The sequence below is a fragment of the Eschrichtius robustus genome, chromosome 14, assembly GCF_028021215.1.
Source record: "Eschrichtius robustus isolate mEscRob2 chromosome 14, mEscRob2.pri, whole genome shotgun sequence".
Taxonomy (NCBI): Eukaryota; Metazoa; Chordata; class Mammalia; order Artiodactyla; family Eschrichtiidae; genus Eschrichtius; species Eschrichtius robustus.
This window is the reverse complement of record NC_090837.1, coordinates 27,023,951-27,037,364: the sequence shown is the minus strand read 5'-3', so window position 1 is coordinate 27,037,364 and position 13,414 is coordinate 27,023,951. Positions and strand designations below refer to the sequence as shown.

The 13,414-nt window shown below is 51.3% G+C and overlaps 1 protein-coding gene across 2 annotated transcripts in view; it reads left to right on the top strand.

Moving 5' to 3' along the window:
• The window catches only part of PI4KA (phosphatidylinositol 4-kinase alpha), a 96,218-nt gene that overhangs the window by 26,333 nt on the left and 56,471 nt on the right, over window positions 1–13,414 (top strand). For both annotated transcript variants that reach the window (XM_068563728.1, XM_068563729.1), the window contains exons 4-11: window positions 1,794–1,882; window positions 4,225–4,297; window positions 4,834–5,093; window positions 5,571–5,637; window positions 8,061–8,209; window positions 9,749–9,814; window positions 11,854–11,950; window positions 13,046–13,237. In XM_068563728.1, the coding sequence (XP_068419829.1) occupies window positions 1,794–1,882; window positions 4,225–4,297; window positions 4,834–5,093; window positions 5,571–5,637; window positions 8,061–8,209; window positions 9,749–9,814; window positions 11,854–11,950; window positions 13,046–13,237 (993 nt within the window). The remainder of the gene's footprint in view (window positions 1–1,793; window positions 1,883–4,224; window positions 4,298–4,833; window positions 5,094–5,570; window positions 5,638–8,060; window positions 8,210–9,748; window positions 9,815–11,853; window positions 11,951–13,045; window positions 13,238–13,414) is intronic.

Here is a 13,414-nt window from a genome sequence, read left to right as displayed (position 1 = left end):
GGCCCCCACCTTCAGATCTAGCGGGGGGTTGGTGCCTGCAAAGAAGGCCCTTGTCCTTTCTGTTGGTGGCATGGCCTGAATTTGTCAGGTGGGCTCAGTCTGCTGGAGACTGGGCTGTCCTTATGAACATCCGCTTGTGCCTGCCCGTGTTCCTCTTGCCCTTTGGGTTTTCAACATTTCTGGTGACTTAACTGTACCTAAAGCTGACAGACCCCAAATTATGCAGGTGTCCTGGAATTTGAAAGACTACAAATTAAATAGACCATTGCTGAAAAGTGAAACATCTGTGTCCACCATTGTTATCTAATTTGGGGAGAAGTAGAATACTAGAAAGTGTTGATCCTATTTCATTTCAAAACAAATATCACTTCTATATACTTGGACTCATTCGAATGAATTTTTTAGCATTATTTAAACATTGTTAGGGACTTCCCTGGTGGCGCAGTGGTTAAATATCTGCCTGCTAATGCAGGGGACACAGGTTCAAGACCTGGTCCGGGAAGATCCCACATGTTGCAGACCAACTGGGCCCATACACCACAACTACTGAGCCTGCGCTCCAGAGCCCGCGAGCCACAACTACTGAAGCCTGCATGCCTAGAGCCAGTGCTCCGCAACAAGAGAAGCCATCACAGTGAGAAGCCCATGCACCACAACGAAGAGTAGCCCCCACTCACCGCAAGTAGAGAAAGCCCGCACACAGCAACGAAGACCCAATGCAGCCAAAAATAAATAAATAAAAAATAGATAAGTTTATATAAAAAAAAAAATTGTTAGAGATATATAAATTTCCAATTATTGGGTAATATTTCAGTCTCCTAGTTTCTATTAAGGCAATATCACTTATGCTTTGATAAACCCCATAGCAGTAGTTCTTAAAGGGCCATCCCTGGACCAGCAGCATCAGCACCCCTGGGAACTTGTCAGAAGGTAGATTCTCAGACCCCACATTGGAGCTACTGAGTTAGGAACTCTGGGCCCGGGAGTCAGGCAGACTGCATTTCAGCAAGCCCTCCCGGTGGTTCCGGCGACACTCAAGCTTGTGAAGGACCTAGAGCTGCGTCTCAGAATCACATGTGTGGAAGTAGACACGCAGCGGTCGTCTGCTCTGTGTGTGTGTGTGTCTTTGAGTCAGTGCTCAACTTTCAAAATTGGTTAAATGTTTAATAGTGATCGGACCTCCTTGGCAGCAGGTCTAACCTTCCCAAAGTGCACTTGACAGAAGAGGTGCTTCACTTGTGGTCTTTTGTAGTGCTCCCTTCTTGACCTTGAGGCTCTGCTCCTGAGAATCTCCGTACTGGCAGGCTCAGTCGGGGAAGGGCTTAAAAACCTACGAGGAGTAGAGCACATCTCTGGGTGCTCTTCTGAGGATTTTCTCCACCTGTCAGAAGAAAAAAGGAAAAAAAAAACATTAATTCAGTTTAAAGTGATAGTAATTGGTATTTGACAGTTAGCCTCCATGAAACATCTCCCATAGTCTTACCAAGATTGATTTCCCAATTTTATTTAGGTCGGGAATAAAACATGGAATCTGTCATGTTGAGAGGCTCTGTAATCTCAGACTATAAATTGGCTCAGCAAACATTTCAATTTCTTGAACCAAAACATTTTATTACAAGGAAGGCAGGGGTGTTTCTCAGCAAACACGTTGGGCCCGTATCTGTTCTCTGGAGGCTCATCCTGAAGAGGGCGGCCTCCACTGTAAGCAGGTCCTTGGCAGCCGTGTGAGAGGGAACAGCCAGATGGGGTGGCTGGTCAGTGTGATGATCCGATTCCTGTCTTTCTGCTTCCAGGCACCCTCCCGGTGGCCGAGAGCTTCAGCTTCTGCTTGGTCACTTTGCTGTCTGACGTGGCTTATAGGGACCCTTCCCTCAGGGATGAGGTAAGTGTGCGTTGACTCGGTGTGTGTTTCTGTAAGATCCGAGGGTCCCAAAGTGATGACAGGACAAAAAAAAAAAAAAAAAAGGGATTGGATTGTTTATGTTGATTTATTTCATACTGTTAGTAACACACATGAGAAATGTTAAATCCTGCTTGCAGTGCTTAGTCCCCTGCTGACCTCCTGAGTCTTATCTCGTTCAGCTTTCCCAATTGCCCTGTGAGGTGGGCAGCAAAAGGCCACGCGTCCTCCTGCCTCCATGCTGGGGACTGCCGTTCATAGGAGAAGATTTTCTGGAAAGCTGGAGCCGTTCCTTCAAGTGCTCCAGTGTTTTTAGTTTTAGTTTATTTTGTTGGAAATGTTACTTAAATGTATTTCATATTTCTCTCCTTTTATTTATTTATTTATTTTTGGCTGCATTGGGTCTTCGTTGCTGCAAGGGGGCTTTCTCTAGTTGCAGCGAGCAGGGGCTACTCTTCATTGTGGTGCGTGGGCTTTTCATTGTGGTGGCTTCTCTTGTTTTGGAGCATGGGCTCTAGGTGCACGGGCTTCAGTAGTTGCAGCACGCGGGCTCAGTAGTTGTGGCTCGTGGACTCTAGAGCGCGGGCTTAGTAGTTGTGGCACACGGGCCTAGTTGCTCCACAGCATGTGGGATCTTTCTGGACCAGGGCTCGGACCCGTGTCCCCTGCTTTGGCAGGCGGATTCTTAACCACTGCGCCACCAGGGAAGCCCCCCTGTATCTTTTTTAATTTTTAAAATCTCTTTACTTACTATCACACTGTAAATTCTGTGTCCCTATTTCTGCCATTATGTTGGTCTCCACCCTTCTTTCTTAGTTTAGGTTCTTTATTTACTTGTGGGTTGGCTAAAGAGGTAACTAGATATGTTAGAATCACATAGTATTTAAAAAGCTAACAGGGGGCTTCCCTGGTGACGCAGTGGTTGAGAATCTGCCTGCCAATGCAGGGGACACGGGTTCGAGCCCTGTTCTGGGAAGTTCCTACATGCTGCGGAGCGACTAGGCCTGTGAGCCACAATTGCTGAGCCTGCGCGTCTGGAGCCTGTGCTCCGCAACAAGAGAGGCCGCGATAGTGAGAGGCCCGTGCACTGCGATGAAGAGTGGCCCCTACTTGCCGCAGCTAGAGAAAGCCCTCGCACGGAAACGAAGACCCAACACAGCTATAAATAAATAAATAAATAAAAATAAAAAATTAGAAAAAAAAAGCTAACAGGGCTTTTCTACCAGTAACACCTATTGAAATAGGTCACCACAGAGGATGGTGGCATAACTTTAATATGTGAAATGGACAAAACATTGCTTTCCAGGTCCTCACTGTTCCTCATCATTTGACACTAGCAAAACGTGAGCAGTTTGGTGATGAACAAGTCACCTCAGACCAACTTCATTTTTCCGCCTGGATTCCCCAAGACTGGAAGCGGGGGAAGTGAGAGGGACTCGGTCTGGGTGCTCTTCATCAGGGCCTGGACCACGCCTCTCCTGACATCCTTGGTCAGCAGTGTAGCCGAGGGCAGGGTTTGCAGAGCCACCTGAAGGACCACCCCAGGGGCACCCGGCAGGAGTCTCTGGTTGCCTGCCCCCTGCGGTGGAAGCTGAACAGCTAGGACCAGCCAGGACCGGGGATGAAAATCCTGAAAGCAAGTCAGTCTCGTCTGTAGACGATTTGGATGCCAAGCTGGGAATCGAGGACCCTCGCGGTGAACTAAAGCTTATGCCCTGAGCTTTTGTGGGGCTCAGTGACAGGCAAAAAAATAACAGCCCTGTGGGTGGAGGGGCACAGCTTGAGGCAGCATGTATGAGAGACACTTAAGGATTTCATTTCTCTGTGAGTTCATGGAGCCAGCAGTGTGAAGGGCTGCTGGAAAGCCAGTGTCACGTCCACAGACGTCTGGGGTCCGTGCTGATTCTGGTGATTACTCGGAGATCCCCAGCATCCCTGGAATAGTAGTGTGTTTTGTCTGAACACTGCAGTTGGAGATGGCTTCTTACACACTGAGCTACAGTGAAGTCAGGCAGGCCGTCAGCAAGGACTTGAATCATAAGGAACGGATGGAAAGAACCAGGGGTGTTGAGCTGTGAAGAGAGATTGGGGGCCTGTCACCTGTTTCCAGAGTTAGGCCTGTGGACCAGCCAGAGAGGGAGGGTTCTGTCCGCAGAAGGTCTGTTGCCTGACCCCTCGGCAGAGCTTCCGTGCAGGGGGTTATGGATCAGGTATGAGGTTGGACAAGAGAATGTCTAAAGCTTCCTCTAGTTCTGAATTAATTTTGTGATATTTATCTGATTTTGTTTATAAGTTTGTGTGTTATGTTTCCTTGGCTATTCCAGATTTTAGAGGCGCTTTTGCAGGTTTTGCATGTCCTTTTGGGAATGTGCCAGGCCTTGGAGATTCAAGAGAAAGGTATGTTTTTCTTTTTATTGTTTGTGATTTTCCTTCCCCTTGCTTTTCCCAGTCTTCAGATTTTCTGTTCTTTGCAACCAGTGTATCTGGTGGACGTGACCTTTGCTGCATGTTAGCTGAGAGGCCGCGTGGGGTCGTGAGCACAGCTCTGCTGCCTGAATGCTGGGCCACTTCCCCCTCTGGGGCTCGGTTTCCTCACCTGTAACATGTCTGAAGGTCATTTTTCCTCTGGTGTGAGGCTACCAATCTGCTCCCAGAAGGACTTAATGCCCTGATTAAATCCTGTGAGGGAGCCTGCTCAGGTGACGTGGCTGAGGGACTGATTTGGAGGTGCTGTGCGTGGTTAAGACCTCCCGCCCACGGGCCGTGTCTGCAGCCGTGGTTGAGGATGGATGGAAAATACTGCCGGTCAGCGCCTGGGCTTGCCCCTGTTGCCATGGCTAGTTCTGGCCCTTGGTCTTGCTGGTGGGGGGGCCCTGAGATGGGTGGCCCCAGGTCCCCGGGCGGTGCCGCCACGGCTTCCCTCTGCCTTCCAGAATACCTCTGCAAGTACGCGGTCCCGTGCCTCATAGGAATCTCCCGCGCATTTGGGCGTTACAGCAACACGGAAGAGTCCCTCCTGTCCAGGCTCTTCCCCAGAGTACCTCCTCATTCCCTCCACGTCCCCGAGGAGCTGGAAGGTGTGCGGAGGCGGTCCTTCAACGACTTCCGCTCCATCCTCCCCAGCAACCTGCTGGCGGTGTGTCAGGAGGGCACCCTGAAGAGGAAGGCCAGCAGCGTGTCCAGCATCTCGCAGGTGGGGCCGTGCACCCAGGCGGACAGGGGACGGGGGCTTGTTAGGTGCCCACTCGCATGTAGTTTGAGGGAACTTGGGGAACGTGAAAGGTTCTCATTAGAGTTCTCTTTAATACAAAGGTTCCCTTGTCCTTTTTAAGATTTATAAGTGAGTCATCTCCTGGGAGGTGAAGTGTTTGGGCGCCAGCTCTTTTCTGAGCGCAAGACAGTTGGTGCCTGTAGAGAATATGTAATTGACTCATGGAGAAAGACAGGGACACGAAACACTGAGAATAATCTGGCTCAGTCATCGGGTGTAGAATATATGGCTAGACACAAGAATTTAGAACTACAGTAGAGAACCTGTAGCCAGGGTGGGCTTCAGCGAGGAGGTGGGGCTGAACCAGGGCTCTGGCCAGCAGAGGGAGCCTTGTCTGAGACGGATCTGACTGAGGTCTGACTGGCCTTTCTTACCTGTGCGTGTGGTTGTGTGTTTCAGGTCAGCCCTGAACGAGGGGTGCCCCCTCCCAGCTCCCCTGGAGGATCCACCTTTCACTACTTCGAAGGTGGGCTTCGCCTTTCTGCTGACCGAGCCCCCAGCGGGGAGGTCCACAGGGCCTTCCTGTGCTGTGAGGATGCTAACACAGACACTGCTGTTGTGCATCTTGAGTGTCAAGCTTTTAGAAAGCATTTATTTTCTATTTTTGATTAAACTTCTTAAACTTGAATCTAAAAATATTTCAAACAGAGAGAAAAGTGCAGACAATACTATACAGGACCCCAAATGCCTGCCATCTGAATCTTAGTACATTAACCTGTGAAAGCACTGCTTTTCAGGTGGAAATACTAATGGTGGGTCCTTCTCTTGTTTCTTGTTGTTTAAGGTCATTAAGCGCATGGATAATGTTAAAGAACATAGTAATGAGACTGCATGTAGTACCTTATGTTTAATGAGTAATACTTTCTTTAGAGCTTTGCTGTTCACAAAGGACTTTCAGGTAATTTACTGAATTTGATTCGTGTGACAGCTCTGTGCAGTGTCAGACACTTGTTACAATAGCCTTCACTTTCTCCTCGAGGGAAGTAAGATGCAGATTGTGGGTAAGAAGTGGGGAAACAAGACCTCCACGCCTCATGGCACTGTCCGTTCCATTGTCAGTGACACCCCTGCGTAAATCCCAAATCTTACACCTGTGGTCCCTGCAGCTCCGCCTTTTGCCTCCTTTTGTGTCCACCACGCACTGGGTCAGCCATGCAGGACGTCATCCTCATGTCGTGGTGTGTGTCCGGGACACAGACTTCTTGCCTTCTTTTATGACTATCATTATTTTTACAATAAACTGGTATGTCCTTAAGGTGAACGACATGATGGTTTGATATACATAAATGTGGTGAGATGGTTACTGCAGTCAAGCCGTTAACTGTACATCTCCTCACATAGTCACCATTGTGTGTGTGCGTGTGTGGTTAGAGCACCTCCTCTCTCAGCGCATTTCTAGCATCCAACATGGTGTAATTAGCTCTCTGGATTCAGCCCGCATAACCGTCATCTCCGCATTTCCCCACCTCCCACCCCTGGTCACCACACTCTCTGCTCCCATGTCTTTGAGTTTTTTAGATTCCACGTATAAGTGAGATTGTGCAGTTTTTTTCTTTCTGTGGCTGGCTTCACTCAGCATAATGCCCTCCAGGAATATTATTCAGCCTTAGGAAAGGAGATCCTGCCATTTGTGACAACGTGGATGAACCTGGATGTGATGCTGAGTGAGATAAGCCGGTCACACGGGTGCATATATAATGGAAAATACATGGAGCATGTGTGTTCATGCACATTGTATATACACATGTTTTATGTAGTTTTCACACACATTTCATGCACACACACACACCCTCTTCCCACCTTCTTCCCACCTGCTCCCTTTAATCTGGCCTCACCGCACCCCCTGTCCAGCTACCTCTGTGGCTTCACCGTGTTGGCCTCCAGCGTCTCAGCTCCTCTCAGTATTGTTGCGCCCCCCCCCCCCCCCCCCCCGTTGTAAGCTGCCTCCCGCTGTCATGGCTCTTAACCTGTAAAAAGGTGTAATTATTTTTTTGTTGTTGTTCTCACATGTCTGGGTGGAAAATATTAGGACATGATTCTACCTAAGCTTTGACCTGAAACACCCCAGTGAGAGGCAACCCTCCCCATGGATTTGCAATCCAGCTTTTACTTCTTTTTTTAATTGAAATATAGTTGATTTATAATGTTGCATTAGTTTCTGATATATAACACAGTGATTCAGTTATACATATATATTATATTCTTCTTCAGATTCTTTTCCATTATGGTTTATTACAGGATATTGACTATAGTTCCCTGTGTTATTCAGTAAGACCTTGTTGTTTACCTATTTTATATAGAGTAATTTGTATCTGCTACTCCCAAATTCCTAATTTATCCCTCCCCCACCCCCTTTCCCCTTTAGTAACCGTAAGCTTGTTTTCTATGTCTGTGAGTCTGTTTCTGGTTTGTGAATAAGTTCATTTGTGTCATTTTTTTTTAGATTCCACATATAAGTGGTATCATAACGATATTTGTCTTTCTCTGTCTGACTTACTTCACTTAGTATGATGGTCTCTAGGTCCATCCATGTTGCTGCAAATGGCATTATTTCATTCTTTTTTATGTCTGAGTAGTATTCCATTGTATGTATACATACCACATCTTCTTTATCCATTCATCTGTCAATGGACATTTAGGTTGTTTCCATGTCTTGCCTATTGTGAATAGTGCTGCTATGAACGTTGGGGTGCATGTATCTTTTTGTATTAGAATTTTCTCTGGATGTATGCCCAGAAGTGGGATTGCTGAATCATATCAGGCTTTACTTCTTAATTAAAACATGGAATTTGAGTATAATCAAAAGCAAAATCGATACCGTTGTTGGTTCTTGAGGGAGTATCTGGGTTGCATGCTCCCGCGACTGACTTTCTGGTTTTGCCCCGTCAGCCTCTTACTTACCTGATGGGAGTGCCCCGGAGCCCGACTACTACTTCTCCACCATCAGCTCCAGCTTCTCCGTTTCTCCTCTTTTCAATGGCATCACTTACAAGGAGTTCAGTATTCCCCTGGAGATGCTCCGGGAACTCATAAACCTGGTAAGCATAGCCTTGATGGATAGATGGACCACGGGTGTATCAACCAGTGGAATTGCTAGTTGTGTCAGCCTATATTTCACAGCACAGCTTGGTAGTCACAGTTTTCAGATTAAAGAGGGAAGGAGGGTCACATCCTTGGAGTTGCTGTGCGGCACGTTCTCATTTGTCCCTGCAGCCGCCACGTGGGGCGCGGCCACGCGTCCCCTTGTTAGAGGTGAGGAAGTTGGTGTTAAGTACCTTAAGGGCTAAGGGCAGGGCCCAGGCTCAGGCGGTGGTCCTACCCCAAGCCCACTTGCTCTTGCACTTGACCCAGCTCAGGGGCTGCTCTGTTTGGATTAATACAGAGCTAATGTTTCCTGTCTGGGGACCTTTGTGTGACCTTTGCAGTCGCGTCAGAGATGCCGTTGTCTGAGTCCTGGAGTGGCTGGGCCTGTGACCCACCCTTGAAATTGCCATGCTCGTACCGGGGTGCTGCATGGTGGGTTCGGGTGGGCCAGGACAGACTCCAAAGACAGGGCTTTCTGCTTTGGAACGAATGAGAGAGAAGAAGAAGGTCGGGGTGAGGCGGGGGCCGGGGGCATGGCTCTTGCCTGTGAGGAGTGTGAACAGAAATGGCCCAGAGATGGTGGCTTTGGGTGGAGAAGCAAGAAGATGGCCCAGTGTCAGCGGGCAGGGTGGAGCCAGGGTGAGCTGCTCAGTAGCCGGCTGTCCTGAGACCCCCCCCCCACCCCGAGCTGGCCACGCTGTCAGTGTCCCGACAGGACAGCAGCTCTTTACGGTCATGTCAAGAGATTCCAGTTGAAGGCTGGATGTCTTGGGTCGTTCAGGGGAATTTGTTTTTCAGTATATTTTAACTTTCAAGGTTAGGTTTTCTTCTAAACCATTTTTAAATTTCTTCTCCTGACATGTCATTTATCATTATCCATATGTTTTAAAAATAACCTTAAAGCACTGTAATGTGGTGGCAGTTTTCTCAGGCGGTTCTCGGTCGGCAGAACAGTTCTTCCTGTCCCGAGCACTGGTACAGAGTGGGGCCGGGGTGGGGGTGGCCAGTGCTCCTGTGAGGAATTCGCAGTGTGCACTGTAGCACCCGGAAGAGCCAGCGCCCTGGCCCGGGAAGGGGGCGTCGCTGGCGCCTGGGGACCGGCTGTGACGGGGCTCTACCACGTCCGGGAGGGGCCTCGGGGGGGAAAAGTCAGTCTTGCCTGGAGTCTCAGTGCTTTCGCTTCATGGAAATGGAAACCTCATGTCCCCAGATTTGAGGGAGTTGGTTCCTTTTCTGTTTTTATTTCATTCCCATCTATGGTAAGAAAGAAGTTCTAGGCGATGGCAGGATTAGGGACATTTTGTGTGTGTATTGGAGCCTTGGGGCTCCAGTGATGTGCTCATTGTTGACCTCTTAATTTCCATCCGTTTTTCACCGTGAGCTTGTGATGTGGTTTCATCCGTCAGCACGATTTGTTCTGCAGTGGAATGAGCTGGCACTCCTGTCTCCCCCCGTGTGTGCCAGGTGCTCACGAGGTCTCGTTTCCCTTGCAGGTGAAGAAGATCGTTGAGGAGCCTGTTCTCAAGTCCCTGGACGCAGTCGTAGCCAGCGTGACAGAGGTACATCCCTCTGAGGGCATCACGCCGAGATCACCTGCCGGGCACACCTGTGCGGGGGGAGTGGGGAGGGTTTGCAGTGGGTGGGGTGGGGCCACTGGCGTGAGTGAGAGGCTCGCCCTGAGACTTCCAGTGACGACAGCACACCTGCCGCCCAAGGGCTCACCCTGTGCCTGGCTCCTTTAGATGTGTCCCCTACCAGTGCCCCGTCCTGGCCCCTGAGCAGCGGTCAGGGTCTCTACTTCACAGGTGAAAGCAGAGGTTCGGGGAGGACTAACTGGTGCCCGCGTCCCATGGTCAGCATGGAAGCTGGATTGCGGCCTGGGCCCCGACTCTGCTCCATTGTGGTCCTTGCCCCCATGGTGCCTGCAGAGCCACTGCCAAGGCTCGGTACACACCCCTCATCAGTCCAGGCACTGCAAGCCCTGGCTTGTGAGTGTGAGGGGTGTGTACTCAGGCATCTTCTGTCCTTAGCATGTTCGGAACCAAGGCCCACAGCTTTATTTATAAAATCATTAAATGTCGCTGCTGGGAGACCTCAAAGTCCCTGGGAACATTTGGGTCAGCCCCCTTTTGTCAGGGTCCAGAGAGATCACCGATTTCCAGGCTGATGACTGCTGTGGCCATGTGCTGGGCTCAGATTCCTTGTTAAGCCTGGCGTTCTTTCTCTCATCCGATTATAAGACATGCAGCGCCTGGCACCACCGGGCTCAGTTATGAAGCGGGAAGGGAACCACCAGGGACCTCCCTGTGCTGCAGGCCGCAGCTCCTGCCCTGCATGCGCTCCACCCCGCTGTCTGTGGGCATTAGGTGTGTGGCCGGTCACTTGCCAGCTGGTCCGCAGCCCTCCTGCCCGTGTGCCTGAGCTCTCACTGTGCTTGCTCTCAGAGGTGTCCTGGTGTCCTTTGTCGGTGTGGGGTCGTGTGACCCTGGGCAGACCAGGAGGCCAGGGCCAGAGCTGGGCTGGCAGGCACAGCAGCCAGACGTGTTGGGCCCGAGTGCCGTCGTGGTGAAGAGGTGGCTTGGATCCTGAGGGGAGAGGAATGCCAGGAGCATGGGGCTCTGGGGCCCTTCTCCCCATGGAACAGAGCAGTTTCTCATATTTTGTTTCATAATTTGGACTTTAGTGTAAATGTCCATTTGAAGAAATAGTTATGTGGCTAAAAAAAAGCTCGAACCCGAGTCACTGCAGGATAATCCTCTTCCTCATCCACCTTCACTGGCAGTGACCGTGCTTATTATGTGCCAGATGTGACTCCCTCTCCTTGAACCCACGGCACACCAGCTCTCAGCCAGGGAGACAGAGGCTGGCAGGGCCTTCATCACACAGCTCTGGGGCCCTGGGGCCGGGCTGCACCGCCCGGGTTCCTCCCTCCTGGCTCTGGGGTGGGACCTCTGGTCACCTTAACCTCAGCCAGTGTCACGTCTGCCCCGCAGGGAGTTATGAGGACTGTGCCTGTAGGGCCATTCACGGAGCGCCCTCTGATGACACCGGTGCCCATGGGACACGGCCTCCACCAGCCTCGCCCCGCAGGCCCCTTCCAGCTGTGGATTTGCCTCCGCATCCGCCTTACCCGTGCTTACCTGTGTCAGAATTTTTGTAAATCGTGCCTTTCCATTGCACTAGACTGAATATGCAGAGAAATTAACAGCATCTTACTCAACTCACTAGACCTCGGATGAATTTTTTTCCCCAGAAGAAAACTAGCGTCACATTTTAGATGAGATTGCTAAAGAAAATTTAAAGTGAATTTTAGTTACAAAACGTAGGCTGAATCCGAAGGTGCCCCAGCTGTCATGTCTATCACTGAGGGGGACAGGGTGCAATGTGGTCTTGTGGCCCCATGGCTCCTGCACCCCCACTCTCCTTGTTCAAAGATGCCCGGAGAGGGTGAGCCCTCAGTGAGAGAAGGTGGTCCGTCCTCCAGGGGCCCGGGGCTGCTTCCCGCAGGCGTCTCTGGGCAGTGTGAGCGTAGGAGGGAGGAGGGAGTCACTGCAGTGACCGGCGGTGCCAGTCACGCGTCCCATGCCTCTACCCGCAGGCCAACCCCAGCGCCGACCTCTACTACAGCACGTTCAGCGACCCCCTCTACGTGGCCACATTCAAGATGCTGCGGGACACTCTGTACTACATGAAAGGTGAGCGTGGGGTCCTGCCCTTGTGCCAGGGCTGCTTCACAGCGTCCGCAAGGAACGTGGACACGTTCCCAGGAGAAGCAGGTGATGAGGGACATGCACCTGTCGTCCTGCCCCCAGTGCTGCCAGCAGCGCAGCCTCTTTGGTGGGTGTGTCTCCTCGGCTGATGTCTGACACGGACGTGTGGGGTCGTCCTGATCCCCTGGTCAGGCATACAGTTTAATGTGTCTGCGTTACATGTTTCAAAACATTAAAAAAATGAGAAAACGAGGCAGTCGTGATCTTACAACTCAGAATAATTTGTAAGTAGCGGAGCTCACACACGGAGTTAGCAGTTCCTTCCAGGCTCTCTTGTGTGTTTTAAACACAGTTTTCCTAGGCTCTTCCCTTAAGTTGCTGAATGTGCTTCATAAACAAGAGCTTTGATGACCACATGGTGTCCTGTGGGTGTCCCATAATCTCCTTAGCTGTTTTCCTGATCTGATTCCAAGTGCTCCTGAGACCTGAGCCTGGTTGGGGCCACCATGAGGGCTAGGTTCCTGAAAAGCGGCAGGTGCTGGCTGCTCGGCCTGACCCCGGAGCCTGCAGCCTCCCCTAGCCAGGCTGCTGCTGGTCTTCTCGGCCAGTCTGCCCTGTGCCTGTGCTGTCTCTCGGGTCTCCTGCACTGTCCAGGCCCGAGGACGAGAGCTGGGAGAGGCTGCAGACTGGGTGCCTTCCTGTGCAGGGAGTCCTCCTCGGGCTGCATCCAGCTTTCCCACATCTGATAACTGACGCCCTTTTTAGAAAGTATCACAGGAGTACTTTTCGTTAATCGGACCAGTTCTGGTGATGGCACTCCCCAGGTTGTGTCTCGTGTTCAGGTTTGAGTGTATTGACAGCTTAAAACAAAGCATGGCTCGCATTTCGCTGGGAGGTGACCATTCCGAGTGTCAGGTAGCATGTGTGCGGGGCTGGCGTGCGTGCCCGTCCCGGCTCGCCCCAGGCGGCCTTCCTGGAAGCATGGTAGCCAGCAGCAGCGCCCTTTCCCTGGGTGTCTGTCACAAGGGAAAGACCAAGGCTGCTCACAGCCTGAATCTGTGCCCGCTCTCCCTCCTGCAGACCTGCCCACCTCCTTTGTGAAGGAGGTCCATGACTTCGTGCTGGAGCAGTTCAACACCAGCCAGGGGGAGCTCCAGAAGATCCTGCACGACGTGGACCGGACCCACAGTGAGCTGAGCCCCCTGAAGCTGCGCTGCCAGGCCAGTGCCGCCTGCGTGGATCTCATGGTGTGGGCTGTGAAGGACGAGCAGGGTGGGTTCCCCGTGCCACTGCCTGGCGCGTCCTCTGCTTACGAGGAGAGGAGGGGGCTCAGGACGGGAGATGGTGCTGGTCCAGGAAGGTGGGGGTTCGGGGGGAGCCACGCTCAGGACACGGGACAGGGTGGGGGCTGGCAGTGGAGGGATAGGCCACCCCGCAGGATGGTGTCAT